The sequence below is a fragment of the Equus caballus genome, chromosome 23, assembly GCF_041296265.1.
Source record: "Equus caballus isolate H_3958 breed thoroughbred chromosome 23, TB-T2T, whole genome shotgun sequence".
In the NCBI taxonomy this organism is placed as follows: Eukaryota; Metazoa; Chordata; class Mammalia; order Perissodactyla; family Equidae; genus Equus; species Equus caballus.
Genome location: NC_091706.1, coordinates 16,954,344 through 16,972,874, shown reverse-complemented (window position 1 = coordinate 16,972,874; position 18,531 = coordinate 16,954,344). Strand labels below are relative to the sequence as shown.

General features: G+C 42.7%; 1 protein-coding gene across 27 annotated transcripts in view; it reads left to right on the top strand.

Moving 5' to 3' along the window:
* Positions 1-18,531, top strand: part of NTRK2 (neurotrophic receptor tyrosine kinase 2) — a 345,316-nt gene that overhangs the window by 167,982 nt on the left and 158,803 nt on the right. For 12 of the 27 annotated variants that reach the window (XM_070248573.1, XM_070248575.1, XM_023627135.2 and 9 more), the window contains one exon: positions 14,314-14,361. The exons of the other annotated variants lie outside the window; for them this stretch is intronic. In XM_070248573.1, coding sequence (XP_070104674.1) covers positions 14,314-14,361 — 48 coding nt within the window. The remainder of the gene's footprint in view (positions 1-14,313; positions 14,362-18,531) is intronic. 27 annotated transcript variants of the gene reach the window in all.

Genomic DNA, 18,531 nt, shown 5'->3' with positions numbered 1-18,531 from the left:
TGTCCTGTCCACTCCCGTTATATTAGCAAAAGCAAGCAACATGAATTGAGGATGTGGAGGCTATGCTGGGCCAGAAGGGAGAGGTGAGCAGTGCAGTGTCGAACACAATCATGAACTCATGTTATACCAAATTTGCCTCTTGATCAAAGAATGCCAAGGTGAAAAGTTGAAATTCATACATTTACTCATTCAACAAATCTTCATTGAGCACCAAAAATGCACCAGACACTATATTCAATGCTAGAAGTACAACGGAGAGACAAGATGGAAACATTTGCTGCTCATAAAGAACTTACAGTGTGGCGGGAGTTTACAACAAGAAAGGAGATAATTAACATTCAGAGTACAGGGAAAGAACAGTGTGCCTTGGAAGTACAGAGAACAGTAGTCAACAGCAATGAATGTTCCCACTGTTGTCTAGCCCTGTTCTTTACAACTCAGACTCGACTATTTTTGTGGGCATCTTATGCCCTATTTTTAAATCCTTCTAGTTGGACCTGACCAGCAATTGAGATGTTTGTTGAGTATCTGCCATGTGTAAAGTACCCTGTTTGACACTATTATAACTGTTACAAAGCTTATAGAAGAGGGTGCAGAACTGAATAAGAAGATTTTTTTCAACTCAGAGTACTTAAAATCTAATAGGAGAAGTGCAATTCCATAAATGACTAATACAGTGGGAAGTGTGGTGTTTACCATGAGACAAACAACCCAAATCTCACTCGGTGTATTTCTGATTTGGGGAATGGAGAAATGTTTCCTGATGGAGTGACTTCAGGTGGGTTTTGTTGAATAAATGGAGTTTAATGATCACAGATGCAGTTTAAAGGTTACATTTCAAGTAGAAAAAACAGTGGTGCAAAGACACAAGATTTGGAAGCTCCCTCTGGGCAGGGGTTGCGGTTATTTTACCCAGTTCTCTGTTACATTCCCAGCATTTGTTACACTGTCTTGCATCTCTCAGGTGCTCAATGAATAGTATTTGAATGAATTAATGGATAAATAGGAAAATTCAAGGCATGTTCACTTAAGGAATGCAAACTAACGGTTTAACTGGAATGCTGTAAGAGGAGCCGTTCAGCGATAAACCTGGGGCCAGGTCATGGGGCCAGGTCAAGGTTTAGAAAGTCACTGAGGATTTTGGACTTTATTATTCCCTTACCCCTATGTTTATATAATGCCAGAGTGTTTACAGAGGTTTAGCAGACACGTCAGCAGCGTCAGGTGGGCAGGGCGGTAGCATTGCTCCGAGGAGGATCTCTTAGAAAGACCAAGTCATACTGTGGGCATTCTGTCAGGAAACGGTGGCTCCAAGATCAACCCTGAGGCTTGGAGTCCAAGTCCAGTTCCTGTCCCTTCATACTGCCTTGCCACTCTGTTCTGGGGCCAGAACAGCACTTTTTGGTGTTTGGAAGCAGCAGAAGTGACAATATCAGAGCTGGTTTTGCAAGATATAAGATAAACTGAGAGAGAAGGGCCTGGCAGCAAGGACAGCAGTGACAAGAACATTGGAATAACACAAGAGGAGACTAACCCCCCATAGTGACAGTGAGCATGGACAAGCTGGGGTGCTTTTTTAATAGATATAAAAGGTGTGGGGATATATTGCACCTCTGCTGGCTCATGACCCAGGCCAGTGTGTCTCTGTCTCAGTACCGTTGACATTTCAGGTCTTAAATTGTTTGTTGTGGGGATGATCTGTGCATTTTGGGCCATTTTGCAGCATTGCTGGCCTCTGCCCATCACATGCCAGGAGCACCCTCCTCCCCTCCCCCGCCACTGCCAGAACCCCAAATGTCTCCAGGCATTGGCAGGTTCCCCTGGAAGGCAAAATCATTCCCACTTGAGAACTATTGACCTAGTCGGTCAATTTTGATTATTTTCCAGAAAAACAGTGGATCCTAAAGAGCTTATTGGGCATTAAAGCAGGAAAACACTAAGGACAGAAATGCGGTTCCATCTTATGGGTTTGGGTTTCTTCCACTAACAGTGTGTAACTGTCTCAAGTGATGCTAAACAGGGTGGCCAATAGTTAATTCATGTGACCAGCATTGCATTTTAAACAATAGGTTTTCATTTTGTTCTATTTATGGTCATTTTATTCAATTATTTTTATTCAGCACCCAGCTTTATAAGTGTATGTAATCCTGTTATATTCTATCTCATTATGAGAGCTTCGTGATAGAAGAGCACACAGTAATAGAATTAAATAAACATCTTGGCTGTTGTATCAGCCCCACACGTTTCCTGACCTTGGCTGGATTCAGGAGTGTGGAACAGGAGTGCGGGATGAGAAGGGAGACAGTGGGCCACTGAAAAGAAAGACGAAAGTGATGGAGGATGGCATGAAGCAGTTACCACGTTTGCAGGTTGGAGGGGAGAATTTGGATACAGTTGAAATTGGAAAATATCCTATAGTGAGATACAGTGCTATCATGTCATCACTATGTATAGAGATATATAGTGAGGCATCATGGATGGAAACCATACCATCCTCTTTCTCCCTCCCAAATTCCGTAATACAACCACAAAACAATTTCCTACGTGGTGCTTTGCATTAGCTACAGCAAATGTAGGTTTAGAGCAACTAAAAAAAGAATTTGCATTTATATATATGAATATAAATAATATGTGTGAATATGAATATAACTATAAAGATATAGCAGAAGTTGCAAAGGCATTTATTTTCAGATGCATTTACTGTGGCAACAAACCTTGTGCCACATTATGGAAGAGTGGAGAGCATGGCCTTCCTTCGTTTTGGTCTCACTTGGGGACTGGGCACAATCGACAGGTCTGGGCAAGTCGGCCGAGGTGTGAGTCATTGTTAAGATTTTCCATGGAAACAAAAGCTCATGGGAATTTGACCTAAAATATTTGCCAGATTCTACAGACTTGTCACTCTCTTTGTGGGCCACTAACTCGCTTCCACGATGATTTCCTGCTAATCAGCCAAAGACTTGCTCCCAGGGCTCACCAACACTACTGTGCAGAGAGAAGGGAATTTGGGGGTGACTCTCAGGCAGTCATTCATCCAACACTAAGACAGTGTTATCAGGGAAATTGTGTTTGTGCAACAGGACGTCACCTGCCTTCCCTTTGGGGAGCCTGCAACAGCTGAAAACAATGTTTCTAGAGCATTCTAAGCTCTCACTGGGGTGGGACCATAGAAAGGCAGAGCTGTAATAGGACTCTCTCAAGTCTATCAACTTTGATTAGTAAGCAGAGGTTGCCCCTGCCTTTCTCAAAGCTCCAAGCTTGAAAACTAATTATTAGGAGTTCCAGGTTCATGTTTTACCACCCAGGGCAGATTGTGACCACCTTTGTTAAAGAAAAAGGCTTCAGAATTTACAACAGGTTAAAAAATACACCTTGCACAGTTCAATCATGAATGCCTAAGACGTAGACCAACTGAATGTTCTTTGAAATATTCCACAGGTTTAAATGAAAGAGGGAAATAGTTGGCATTTTTTTCCTCAAAATTAAACGTTTGAAATACAGGATTGGGACATTTTGCCACATTCCAAGCAAGTCTAGCTTCATCTATTCCCACTTGAGGCTTCAGAACTTTAAGTCTGTAGGATTTAAGGCTTCCCTCTGCTATTATTTTTTTAATGCTGCAAGAGAAACTGACCAATTTTCCCTAATTAAAGAACTATCTCATCTCCACTAAGTTTCCTGGCATATAGCAAGTATTCAGTAAGTACTGTTTTCTAAAATTACTTTTGCAGCCACAGGCCCTTCTCTCAAGATGAGGATAAAGTGACCCAAAAGCATCTGAGTATTATTTAGCAGAAGAAAATCCAGGCTAGTTGACTGAGCGCTTTTCTTTAAACTGTACAAGATCTGATTCCCCAAACAGCCGTGTTGGCGGGCTGCATGGGGCCAGGTAGCAGTCGATTCTCAGTCATGTGTGCCTAAGGATTAGCGCTGTAGATGGCGAGAGCTGGGACTGGCCTTCCTGCCATTTCTCAACCTCTGTCTTCACGGAGTAGGAAACCAAGTCTATAGGAGGGGAAATGACTCTCCCAAGCTCTTGCAGTTCACTTCCGGCAGGGTCTAGAGAGAGCCCACATCTGACATCTAGTCCAGCGTACTTACTCCACACTCCTTCCCAGAGGCCTGGGTTCTAAGTCTCGCTCACCTTTAAAGACTGTCTTCAGTGAGGTTCTGTGGAGTGTCATAAATGAACCAGGAAGGTAGCAAATATATTTGCAAAGCACAGTGGTTTTTATGTTGGGTGTATAAATTCCATATTGGCATTTTTATTAGACTTGCTGCATCTCATATTTTTATGCTTTTTAGAAATTGTTGCTCTCATTCACTCGTTCAACAAGTATTTATTGAGGCTCTGTGGAAGGCACTGGTGATAGTGGCGAACTACACAGACAAAATCTCTGTAGCAAATCCCCTGGCGTCCCACCCACAGCCTCAGCTCTCACTGTCCTCCCGCCCCATCCTTGCCCACAGCGTCCGCTACAAGCAGCCCTGGCTCTCTGCCTAAGGGATTTCTCATGGTCGGAAGCCCTCAGCCAATGACAGATGGTGGCTGGAGGGTAAATGTTCCAGCTTCCTCACTTTTTGGATGGGACATCTCTGAACTGCATTGTATACCATCTCCCCGAGTTCCCCAGGGGTTTGAAACCCAGCCGTCCAAAGTGTGACCCATTGGATACTGCACCCACTAAGGGATCCCCTCCCTGGTCACTCACTCACTGCCCTCTAGTGTATCCTGGATCTGTCCCTGATAAACTGCCTTCACTTGAATCCTTGTGTTGGTGTCTGTTTCTGGGGGAGCCTCGTCTAAGACAGTCACTGACTTCTTGGAGCTCAAGTTCTAGTAAAGGACACAAATGATACACGATAAGTGAAATGAAGAAGTTTATTTATTGGTACATGCTGAGAAGGATGAGATGATAGTGAGTGGAGAGGGGCTGAGAGAGACTCTGGTTAAAGGGTTGAGATGGGGGCTCCTCTGAGGATGCAAGAGTTGACTTGAAACCTGAAGGATGAGAAGCGGTCAGTCAGGAAAGGAGCCCAAGAAGCAGATTCTGGGAGCAAGCAAAAGAAAGTGCCCAGGGAGCAAGAACAGGAAAGAGACCAATGTGACTGTTGGGAAATAGATGGGTGGGGGCCCTGGTGGATTGGCTGAGGCTACGTCATGTCAGACTCTATCTTGATGATTAGAAGTTTATACTAAATGCAACGAGAAACCATTAAAGGAGGTTAAGCAGGGGAATGCAATAATCTGACTTACTTGAAAATGATTGCTCTGGCAGCTCTGTGGAGAAGAGACTGGGGTGGGGAGAGGCAGGAATGGAGCAGGAGACAAGTTAGGAGGCTGCTGCAGAAACCTAGGTGAGACATGGCGGATGGTTCTCAGCACCCAGATCAACCTTTGACAGGAAGGTGATTCAGCAGAACATACACGCAGAATACTGATGCACTGACAGCTCTGTCTCTAAAATGGTTTATATGTAGTTCAGTGGTTCTCAGCATTTGGGGATGAAGAAACCTTTGAAAATCTAATGAAATCTGTTGACTTCTCCAGAGAAACACAAATACACATGGCTGCACAATTTTGAATTTATGATGCAGGCTTGGGAAGTCATAGAGTCAGTTGATAAAACCTCAAATGTATATTAAATATAATATATTTTATTGAGATATAATTGACATATAACATTATATTATTTTCAAGTGTACAACATAATGATTTGATATTTGTATATACTGCAAAATAATCACTTCAATAAGTCTAGTTAACATCGGTCATGTACATAGTTACAAGCTTTTTTTCTTGTGATGAGAGCTTTTAAGATCTACTCTCTCAGCAACTTTCAACTATGCAATACAGTGTTATTAACTACAGTCACCATGCTGTACCTTATATCCCCAGGACTTATTTATATTATAACTGAAAGTTTGTACCTTGTGACCCCCCTTCACCTGTTTCACCCACTCCTCGTCCCTCGCCTCTGGCAGCCACCAATCAGTTCTCTGTATCTACGAGTTTGCTGTTTTTTCTTTTTTGTAGATTTTACATATAAGTGAGATCATATGACATTTGCCTTTCTCTGTCTGACTTATTCACTTAGCCTAAGGCCCTCAAGGTTCATTCACATTGTTGCAAATGGCAAGATTTCCTTCCTTTTTATGGCTGAATAATATACCATTGTATACATAAACCACTTTTTTTTTCTTTGAAGTATACTTGACATACAATATTATATTAGTTTCAGGTGTAAAAAATAGTGATTCAACATTTATATACATTATCAAATGATCACAATGGCAAGTCTGGTGACCATCTAGCATCATACCCAGTTATTACCATATTATTGACTATATTCTCAATGCTGTACATTACATTATTATCCCCATAACTTATTTATTTTATGACTGGAAATTTGTACCTCTTAATTCTCTCTACCTATTTTGCCCATTCCCCCAACCTCCTCCCCTCTGGTGACCACCAATTTGTTCTCTGTATCTATGAGTTCGTTTCTATCTTATTTTGTTTGTTCAATATTGTTTTGTTTTTCACATTCCACATATAAATGAACTCATACAGTATTTGTCTTTCTCTGTCTGACTTATTTCACTTAACATAACACCCCTAGATCCATCCATGTTGTCTGCAAATGGCAAGATTTCATTCCTTTTTATGGCTGATTAATATTCCATTGTATTTATATACCACATCTTCTTTATCCAGTTATTTATGGACAGATACTTAATAAGACATTGATGAAAGAAATCGAAGACAACACAAATAAATGGAAAAATATACTGTGCTCATGGATTGAAGAGATTAATATTTTCAAATTGTCCATGCTACCAAAAGCAATCTGCAGATCCAATGCAATCTCTATCAAAATACCAGCGGCATTTTTCACAAAACTAGAACAAAGAATCCTAAAATTTGTATGGAATCAAAAAGACTCCCAACAGCCAGAGCAGTTCTTGAGAAAGAACAAAGCCAGAGTTATCATGTTCCATAGCTTGGCTTCCATAGCTTGGCTCTTGTGAACAATGCTGGAATGAACATAGGGATGCACATGTCTTTTCAAATTAGTATTTTCATTTTCTTTAGATAAATACCCAGAAGAGAAATTGCTGGATAGTATGGTAGTCCTATTTTTAATTTTTTGAGGAATCTCCATGTTGCTTTCCATAGTGGCTGCACAAATTTACATTCCTATCAACAGTGCACAAGGGTTCCCTTTTCTCCACATCCTTGCCAACATTTGTTATTTCTTATCTTTTTGATAATGTCCATTCTGATAGATATGAGGTGATATCTCATTGTGGTTTTGATTTGCATTTCCTGATGATTAGTGATGTTGAGCATCTTTTCATGTGCTTAGTGACCATTTGTATGTCTTCTTTGGAAAAATATTGATTCGGATCTCCTGTCCATTTTTTAATTGGATTGTTTGGGGTTTGGTTTTTGTTTGTTTTTTTACTATTGGGTTGTGTGAGTTCTTTATGTATAATCTTTATGTAACCCCTTATCAGATATACCATCTACAAATATCTTCTCCCATTCAGTAGGTTGCCTTTTCATTTTGTTGGTGGTTTCCTTTGCTGTGCATAAGCTTTTGAGTTTAGTGTAGTCCCATTTGTTTATTTTTGTTTTTGTTGCCTTTGCCTGAGGAGACAGATCCATAAAAATATTGCTGAGACTGATGTCAAAGAACTGACTGTGTTTCTTCTAGAAGTTTTATGGTTTCAGCCTTTAATCCATTTTGAGTTGATTTTTGTTATGGTGTAAGACAGTGGTCCCGTTTCATTCTTTTGCATGTATCTGTCCAGTTTTTCCAACATCAATTTATTAAAGAGACTGTCTTTTCCCCATTGTACGTTCTTGCCTCCTTTGTCATAGATTAATTGACCATATAGGCGTGGGTTTATTTCTGGGCTCTCTATTCTGTTCCATTGATCTATGTGTCTGTTTTTGTACCAATGCCATATTATTTTGATACTATAACTTTGTGGTATAGTTTAAAATCAGGGAACATGATAACTCTGGCTTTGTTCTTTCTCAAGAACTGCTCTGGCTATTGGGAGTCTTTTGTGATTCCACACAAATTTTAGGATTCTTTGCTCTAGTTTTGTGAAAAATGCCTCTGGTATTTTGATAGAGATTGCATGAATCTGCAGATTGCTGTTGGTAGCATGGACAATTTGAAAATATTAACCTTTCAATCCATGAGCACAGTATCTCTTTCCATTTATTTGTGTTGTCTTCGATTCCTTTCATCAATGTCTTATAGTTTTCAGAATAATACTCCAGTCTTTCTTTATCCATTCATCTGTTGATGGACATTTAGGTGGCTTCCATGTCTTGGCTATTATAAATAATGCTGCAATGAACATGGGGGTGCATATATCTTTTCAAGTTAGTGTTTTCATTTCCTTCAGGTATATACCCAGAAGTAAAATTGCTGGATTATATGATATTTCTATTTGTAATTTATTGAGGAACCGCCATACTATTTCCATAGTGGCTGCAGCAAAAAATATATATTTTGGGGCCTGGCCCTGTGGCCGAGTGGTTAAGTTCACGCGCTCCACTGCAGGCGGCCCATTGTTTCGTTGGTTCGAATCCTGGGAATGGACATGGCACTGCTCATTGAACCACGCTGAGGCGGCATCCCATATGCCACAACTAGAAAGACCCACAACTAAGAATATACAACTATGTACTGGGGGGCTTTGGGGAGAAAGAGGAAAAAAATAAAATCTTTATTAAAAAAAAATATATATATATATTTTTCTTTGTATATACGCATTAGTTAGGGTAGGCTCACTATCATAGTAAACAAGTCCCAAGGTGGATAATGGTTCAAACACGACAGTTTATTTCTTGCATTTGAGTGAGAGTCGGAGGATACCTAGCTCAGGTAGAATAATTCCATTCCTACACTGTCTACCCTCACCAAACAATACTGGGAGAATTAGCAGAGAACTTTCCTGCTTTCTTCAAGTCATAACTTCCAAGTTTGATGTAAGCATTGTCTTCATTCTGGACAGGTGGAAGGGGGAATCATGGGCAGCATATGTGGGAAGTGTTGGTGGGGCGGGCCTGGGTGGTACCATCACTCTGATCACTCTCTGTTGGCTAGAATTGAATGGAATGGCCATAACTAACCACGAAGGGGCTGGGAAATGTAGATTAGCTGTGGGCCCATGAAAAAAGAGGGAAATAAAGATTTCAGAGAGCAAGCTAGCAGTTTCAGCCATAATTCATGTGTTTTTCTTTGTATTTGTCACAGTGGAGGTGTTCAATGTTACTTAGAGAATAGCATAATAAGTCACTTTGGAAGTTTGAAGGAAGGAAAGGTATGAAGCCAATGAAGGTTGGTCGGGAGGATTCCAGGACTTTTTACATCAGGATTTCAGAACCAGCCTTCTTCCTAGGCAGTGGAAATGGGACATATAGAAAGGTTTTGTCCTTAAGTAAGAGATTAAGTTTAAATTGAAGTGGAAACTTGGCCCCAAACTACACTGTTCTGTGCCCTGAAGAACTGGAATGAATTTGAAGCAAACTATTACTCACTCCGATTATGTGTCAGTTGGAAAGAGAGACGATTGCGTTGTCAACAAAGTGATACTTTGCATTTATTTCCCCTCCGCTCCAAAGACCAATCATCCTAGTTCTTTGTTTGAGGTCACAGGCAACCCGCTACTCAGTGCAGCGCTTAGGGAGGACCTGCTAGGGCTCAGCACTGTCTGGCGCTAACTTTCCCTGCAGCGCGGCAGCTGAGGGCGCCTCTTTCCTGGAGCCTTTCGGGAGTGGGTGTGGCCATAAGAAGTTGGAGGTGAAGTGAACTTCTGTCAGTGACTCATGTTTTCCCATTTGCTTACACTGCAATGTTGGAGATGCTTTTCTTGAGGGTGGAGGATGGTGAACCTTGCCTTAAAATATCAAGAAATTACATCTGAGAACACAGCAGATTTTAATTTCTCCAGAGTTAGAAGGGAGGAAAGCTGATTTTTCTCCTAACATACTAAAATGATTTTTGTGAAATTTAAAAAAAAAACAAAACAGAAACAGCATTCTCTGGAGATCAGAACCCCTCTAACAATCATGTTTTGTGTTTGTGCGATTCAGCACCCACAGGGAAGATTCGATTTCTTCCATGCTGCCTGTTTCTCTCCAGCCTCTCTCACTTGCACCATAAATATTCCTTTTCAACTCCCTAAATTTAAGCTGTTTCCTTTGGGAAACATTTGAAAAACAATCTTTATTGCCATTTATTTTATTTAGGCTAAGTCTTGTCTTAGAGTTGTTCATGTGTTAATATGCTGTCTTTTCCTGCATTCCTCTTCTCCAGTCAGCAAAGGTTGAACTTTCTTCAATACGAGATGGATTTAATTGGTTAATTTCATAATTTGGAGTCTTTGTTGGTCTAGATTCCAAAAGGAGGAGTTCCTTTAAGCTCTCTGCAGCTACATTTGCTTTTGAAGGGGCCCTTTATTTTGCAGTGAATAAAGTGTCTCTTATTTAACAGAAAATAAAAGAATGTTTGGCAGGACTCTACTCCCAATGGGTGAAACATCACAGGAAATTGAGAAATTGTTTCTCTTTGGCCTTGTGGGAAAATTTGCTGGTGAAATTTAGTACAAAGGTTTTAACACTACTTAAATTCATCAAGAAAGACCTGTGAACAAGGGACAGCTTTGGCGGTGGGGGGTAGGTCCCAATGCGACCCTGCCATATCTGGTCAGTTAAATTTTCCAAGTACTCTGGGCTGTGGTCAAGAAGATTGTGTTCTCTCTTACATAATAATTGTGTTTCTGTCAAAAAGAACTTAGAAATATTTTAGCAATTTACGAATAAGTTTGTCAAAGATAGCCTCAGTCGGATGCCCTCTCATTTGTGCCTGACAAAAAAGAGTGTTTTGTGTGCCCAAACAAGAAATATGTCCTCCTAGGTACAGTGTCCAGCTTCCATTTTCCAGTTCAACAGTGAGCTCCAGAACTTGGGCAAATCCACTTTGGGTATTAGACTTGTGTACTGAGCTCCAGACCTGAGTCCAAACACTGGCTGTTTCCGCTTGACATTTTCTCCACGTGGACAACTTATTTGCGATTTGTGCCCAACACCCGTGCTGTCAGTTTAATCCCCAAGCCTGTTTCCCTTCTAAGGTCCTTGGAGATGCTGTGGGAATCAGCACCATGGGTCTCATTGCCCAAACCCAAAACCTTCATTGTTCACACCCCTCCTCCCCTGAACTTGCTATCAATTGCCAAGTCCTATTGATTCTCCTAAATATGCCTGACAGCCATCCCCTTCACTTCTCTGTGCCACCTCCCCAGTGCTGGTTCACACACAATTGTCTCACACCTTGATCTCTCTAGAAGCCTCCTTAACCAGTCTCTTGCTCTCAGCCTTTCCCTCTCATAATTCTGTTTCTACCCTGCAGCCATTTGCTAAAATTAATATCCATCATGTTACTGCCTGGCCTGAGAATCTTTTTGGTGGTGGTGGTAGTGGGTGGCTACCTGCCATTTCCATTATAAAATCCAAACCTTGGGGCCAGCCCAGCAGCATAATGGTTAAGTTTGTGTGCTCTGCTTCAATGGCCTGGGTTTTGCAGGTTTGGATCCCAGGCACCGACATAGCACCAGTTGTCAAGCCATGCTGTGGTGGCAACCCACATAAAATACAGGAAGATTGGCACAGATGTTAGCTCAATGACAATCTTCCTCAAGCAAAAAGAGCAGGATTGGCAACAGATATTAGCTCAGGGCCAATCTTCCTCTCACACACACAAAAGAATCCAAACTCTTGACTTGGCTCTTGCTCATGTTTCTCAGTTTACTCCCCTTTCCAGCTGCATCAGCTCCTTGACACATGCGCTGCTCCCCACTCTAGCAGCAACTGGACTGCATACCATGAGAATGCTGCCCTCTACTTTCCCCAATTCCTGGCTAATTCTAATCTGTCATCCAGAAGCCAGAGAACTCTCTCTTGACACCCCGTCCCCCAGACTGGGGTAGATGTTCCTCCTCTAAGTTCCCACACACCCTGGACATACCTCTAGGATAGCTGACCCTCGATTGTAAGCTCCTTGAGGGTAGGTCATGAAGCTCATTTCTCTTTGATTCCTCTCCTATGCCTGCTGAATCAGTAAGTGAGAACGAATGACTACTTATAGTCCTTTCCATATGTAAAATTGAATCCTGATTGTCATGTTGTAAACCTGGGCTAATTTTGGCTAAACATCTTGGAGGCTTGAAAAGGCAACTATGGAAGAATGAAAAATCTTGGATTTGGCTTCTCAGTCACTGTGATCTATGACCTTTGCTAAGTCTGTCACCTCTCTGTGTCTCAATTCCTGTCAATGAACTGAAGATGATATATTACAGGGTTTGGCTGAGGACTAAGGGACAGGTGTCTGGTGGGGGAGCAGTCAGTGAATTATAATGGCTGCACAAATAAGAGGGGTCCTGATTCTTTATATATCTGCGGTTCTCCTTACTGCACCCCTAACAAACATGAGCCGAGGAGAGGTGGGGTGTGCATGGTCTGTGTGGCACAGATACCAGGGCGTACTTACCAGGTCCCTGTTCAGTTAGGTGGATACACCAAAGGCAGGATGGAGGAAGAAACTGGTTCACCCTTAGCTTTCCCACTGGGTGAAACTTGAAAATCCCCTCCTACTCTCTCATACGCTGTTGGTGAAAGTCAGACCGGATAGAATGGGAAAGCCATTTATCACGTGTTGAGAACCTTAACAATATTCATCGCTTTTGATCCAGTAATTCCATTTCTAGGATTTATCCTGAGGGAATGACTTTTGAAAATGGGGGTTGGAGCACCTAAGATGTGTGATGTTCATTGAGGTTCTGTTTATTATAGTTAATGATTGACAGTCATCTCAAACGTGTAATCAGTGAGGGACTGCTGTGGCATTGTCCTTTGGTGGGTTCTCTGTAGGAGAGAAACATGAGTTTGAAAAAATACTCAAGTGAAAAAAGCAATCTTAAAAAATCCAGTCTTCAGGTTGATATAAACTATATGAATCAAACGAATATAGAAAAACAAAAGGTGACCAGTAGGAAAATACACTCGTTTTGAAAGGGATTAGCGGTAACTAAGAAATCCACAGGCGCAGCCCTGCCTCGCGCAAAAGAGGACCCCGTGAACGAGGTCCAGTGTCTGTTGTGCAAAGGCATTATCGCGATCTGGCATTGGAGAGAAGCCAGACCTCCATCCCGTCTTCTGTCTTCTCAAACCTGGAGGAAGGCATCTGGAGGAACACAAATGAGAAGGAAAAACGCTGAGAGTTGGGAGAGCTGACGTTGTAGACCACCAGGGAAGCAAAAGCTAAACATACTCAAAAACAGTCATCATGACAGCAACTTTGTAAGGCATTTTGAGTGTGCGAAGAGTTTTTGTATACATTGTTTCTTTTAAATTGGCTCTTCTTCTGCATAGCTCTTTATCCTAACTGCCTGTAAAAATCGTTATAGATCTAAATTGCTGAGAAACACAGTTACTTGTTTGGGCTCCATTCCCTTTATCGGCCTGGCATCCAGGGATTTCCCTGCTGGGCAGAATTTGCTTTGAACCCAGTGGAAATCACCTAGAAGCGAACAGTCAGGCCCAGGAAACAAATAGGCATTTCACTGTGGCTTTATTCCCTGAAGGACCTCCAAACATGTGGCAGACCTTTCCTTCCCTGTGCCTTGTGGAGCATTGGGTTGTAAGAGGCACAGAGCTGCTGTGAGCTGGCCACCATCACACAGCAAGTCAGTAGTGGAATCTGTGTAGAATTAAGATCCCCCTTTTTTCCTCCTGAATCCCCATCCAGCCCAAGTGTCAGTTCTCCCACAGGATTTCATGTTCCTCTTTTTGCTGCCTGTCTCAGCTCCAGAAAAAAAATCTGTTTTCTCTTATTATTTTTCCACGTGGCTGCGGTTCAGAACCATCGTGCATTTGTCAAATGCATCGCGTGTCTTCGCCCCTGTAGCTCTCCTGTTAGCTGCCGCGATACGTGAGGGAAAGAGAACGTGAGAAAGAAAGAAAACTGCTCCCAGCCCTTAACGCTGGGTTTGGGCCATTTTTCTCAAAGACAGGCTGCTGTCTCTTATCTGATTCCAACCTCCATGTTCTCAGGATGAGAAATAAATCTTTACATACAAATCCAACAGTTAGTCTCCAGGTGTTTGAGAGGAAGCTTCGGTCCGCAGTGGAGCTTTTTCAGGGAGTCCACTATGTCACTAGGGACAGCGCTGTGTGCGTCTGGTTTACGCTTCTCTTTCGAAGTTTATTTTGTGTTTTGTTGTGGTTTTCAGATTTCTCATGGTTTGGATTTGGGAAAGTAAAATCAAGACAAGGTGTTGGTAAGTAGTTACTCACTCCTTCTTTGGATAAGTAATGAGTTTGTGTTGTTTAATTCAGATGAACCTGCTTCGACCCCTTTCTTCATACTTCTTGGCCCTTCATTCATTTTCTGCATTCCTGGTTTCTGATTTGCTGAAGAAAGAGGCCTAGAATTTTTCCAGAAAAGGTGTTACTTTTGCTAATTGAGTTCAGTGAGTGGTTTTGTATTTTTGACGTTAACTTGTTTTTCTCCCATGGAGAAGGGTCAACGGTCATGCAGTTCTAGGTTGGTGATGCATTTTTAAGAAGCTTGAGGAATAAATGCACCTCACTACCACTCCATGTGCAGCAAATAGTTGGCTGAACATTCATGTCTGGACAAGTTGGGTTCTTAACTTTCTTCCATTGGCCAAGATGAAATAAATGTCTGAATTGGGAAATCAGCTGTTCATTTATGACCATTTCTCTTTCAAAACAAGACTCTAATGTCCACACACTATGATTTGTGCTTGATTGCATTCTATTCCTTGCATTTAGACTATGTGCTGACAATTGAAAAGCAGAGTTTGTAGCTTCCCAAATGACTACAGAGAATGTAGCTCATCACTAGGATTGAAATCAGGTGTGACATCCCGGGACCTCCAATTTGCTCAGCATTTTCTATGGGTAGAGAAACAATGGACAGGAATTGCTTAGAAGGCAGGAAAAGGCAGATTGCCTTACATCTTGCATATGTGTTTCCAAGATCTGGCCCCATCTAGAGCATCTTCTGGTTAGTATTTATTTTGATAGCGAGGTTGGCTATAGGTAAAATTGTAAAATAGGGCCAGGGTACCATTGTCATGGAGACTTCCAGGTTTGAGCCATCTGCCCCCTACATGTTCATCCCATCCATACAAGGAATCACGTTTCCTTTCCATTTTTGAGCCTGATATCAGATCTTTCCTACTGGATAGCCTTTACTGATGTCCTGCCAGTGATCCAAAATGTCCAGTGGGCTGAGCCCAGAGGTGGCAGGCCAAAGCAGACTGAGCCAGAGAGGGGAAACGTCACCCCAACCCTTATAAGCCCCATGAATTCCAAGGTAAAAGCTCCTGACCAGCGAAAGGAAGGCAGAGATGTGGCAAAGTTGTAATGTTGAGCTCAACCAGCCCTGGACTTGTCAGCCACACCCTGGGGGCAAATTTCAGATACAGCTGGTCACAGTCACTTTGCCGATACCAGAGAGACTGCCCTGCTTGGACGGTCTTACAGGTGCCCTGGGGTAAGGCTTGTGCTCCATGTGTGGTGGTGACAGGGGTGTCGAGTGATAAACTCTCCCACAGTAGCAATGTGAGAGGGGGTCTTTCCTCCACTAAACAGCAAACCTCCAGAACCACCTAAACAGTTTCCAGACCAATTTGCCCTGTAGAGAGGCGCATGTTCCAGGAAAGCTTCAAAAACAGAGTTTCACCCTTTTAGGCCACAGCAGAGAGCCGCCTTCAGAATTATTCTTTCAGCTACAGTTCATCAGAGGTGCTGCCACTTTAAAATGCGGGTTTTATTGTTATTTAGGTAGAGTGAGGCCAACAGGTCAGGAGACAACAGCCAGTGAAAAGACAGTTTGTTACTCACGGTTCCCAAGGGAAGGGACACACCATGCCGTGGAGGAGGGGGACACATGGGGGCAGCCCCTGGGCCAGTCAGGAGGCAGAAGGAGTGAAGGGAAACCACAGATAAGAGGCTCCATTGTGCTTTCTGCAGGAAGGGATGAGTGGGGCAGAGGAGGCAGGTTTAGGATTGGCTAGTTTGAGTGACTTCAGAGGACTCTGGGGTGTAGGGGCATCCCAAGGTGTCTGGTACCTGGTTCAGGGTGAAAGGACATGTGGACAGTGGCTTGGAGTATGATGCCTGATAAGGAATGTGGTTGGCGGTGTAGACTATGGATTGGTCGGTTTGCATATGACAAGTACACTGGCAGGTGAGTTGTTGACTGGCTCTAGGAACCGGCTCTCCCTGGAAGGGGCAGTCTCTCCAGGGTCAGCAAGGCCCCAGATGTTGAAACACAAGAATACAGAAAAGACAAGATACGGTTAATACAGCTGCCCAAGAACGATAATCTCTCCCCTCACCTTGACAGCATTTTTGGTCTCAAGAGAAGGAAACGCCTTTCCCAGATGACCATCATCTGTTCTTATCACAGGAAAATAAATCTAAGTTGGGCTTAGAAATGTCTGCAAAGCGATACGTGCAGGATATGTTACCCAGCAGCTCTGATAAAAGAAGCTTGCCTCTTTGCACTGGAGACATATTAAAATTAAAATGGGCTAAAAATGTTTCCAGACAAAGCTCCTATTTGTCAGCTCAGTAATTAGAGCTATCTACCCCAAACCCAGCCAGTTGCACAGACCTAGCAATTTAAAACTTTTTATTAACATAAGACATTTTTTCGAGTCCTCTTATGAATTTCTTATAACACGTAGTGATGTGCCCCAACTCTTCTTCTGTCTGTCTTTTTGTGGTGTCTCCTCGAGCACATGCACAGACACACACAGACACATCCCATGATGTGCACAGACAGGCTGCTGTCACAGTATATAGACATTCATTGTCCCTGCCAAGAGCTTTCCCCCCTTCCCAACTTTGCTGTGCTCCATTAGATCAAAATGTTCAGAGAAAAATGGGCTGAATCCCTGCAGCCTTGCCAGCGACATCAATCTTCCAGGATTTGGAACATTGATAATGAAGAAAACAGCACTTGAATTAATATTCCACTTGATAAATTGTTGAGGTTTATATGTTGTTCAGATTTGTCAGTAGTGACCTTCTGGCAAAGTGAAAAGGCTTTTGAAAAATTACCTCTGGTGCTTTACACTGCTGCTATGCTTAAAATTTTTTCCCCCAAACAGAGGGCCCATTCCCTTGAGATCTGTTACCTCAGATTCGGGGATTTTACTCTGAGAGGCCAAGGAAAGGACAGGCTGTTCTTTGATGGAGCAAGAGAAGCAAAGAGCAAGTCCTTTGGTTGAACTCTTTAAATCAGGGCTCCACGGTGTACATGGCAGATGATTCAGAGCCCGACTTCCTGGAGGAATCTCAACACTGTCTTCTAGGTATCGACCTTCTCTAAAATGATCGCATGCTCCGGGAATGTTGATAGCCTGACCCGAGCCAGAGGAGAATCAGAGAAGAGAGCAACTGGGATCAGTGCGTTTCTAATCATTGCAGGGGCTCCTGAAGCAAATATGGTGGGTCTTCTGACGGCATGCGGAGTATTTGAACATGACAACTCCTGCATTTCGGGGTGCAAATGTGCAGCCTGGATTCTGTTGAGAAATGTGTGGCCTTGACTGCACCCCCTCAGGGAGCTCAGGCAGTAGCGTGCTTTGGTAACCTCGGAAGGGGGAACAGCTGCACCAGGAACACAGCGAGGGAGCCAGCAGTGGGAAGGTTTTATTGACAAGATGCAGAAACCTTAGCATAATACATTTCCATTTTCCATCTCTGGGCTTAAGCTCTGGGTGATCTAGGGCTGTCAGAAAGCAAATCATAAAACAGGATGGGTAAGGATACGAGAAATAACTTGTCTTCGTAGCTATTCTTGGCAGAATTTCCACTCTTGGCTAATGCCAGCAAGCTAGGCACAAGATGGGCATAACTGGTGTGCTTGCTTCCTCTGAGTGTTCTGTGGCTTCTAAATTGGCAGTGTGAGGACTTGTTTGCAGAATTAAGCCAGAGTGTATCATTAAAGGCAACTTAAATGCACATCCCCTTGAGAGAATGCTTTAAAAAATTACCTATAATAGCAGTTGGCTGCCTCCTGCATAGTTTGTTTAAGATTCAGCCAGCTGGGGAATATCCAATTGTTATCACTACACGCTGTGATAATCCCCATATGGGGGAGAAATGACTCTTGAGGTTGGGGGATAGATTAGCATGACATTTCAAGGGGATTCAAAAATGTGTGACAGAAAACCTTTTGTTTTTAGAATTGCTGTTCTTCTTACTGCAATAGTTAAGTGGGACGGACAAGGTAGGGAATGGATGGAGGTGCTGAAACCTGCATCCTGGCGGGCTGCATGGAAACACATTCCCTTCCTCAGAAAGTTGTGATTCAGACTTTCCTACCCTAGTAGGCATTTGCCTTGGCTGCATATTCCATTCTGGCTTCCTTTTGTCTTTCCTCCTTATCCTTTCCTTCAGTAGCCCTA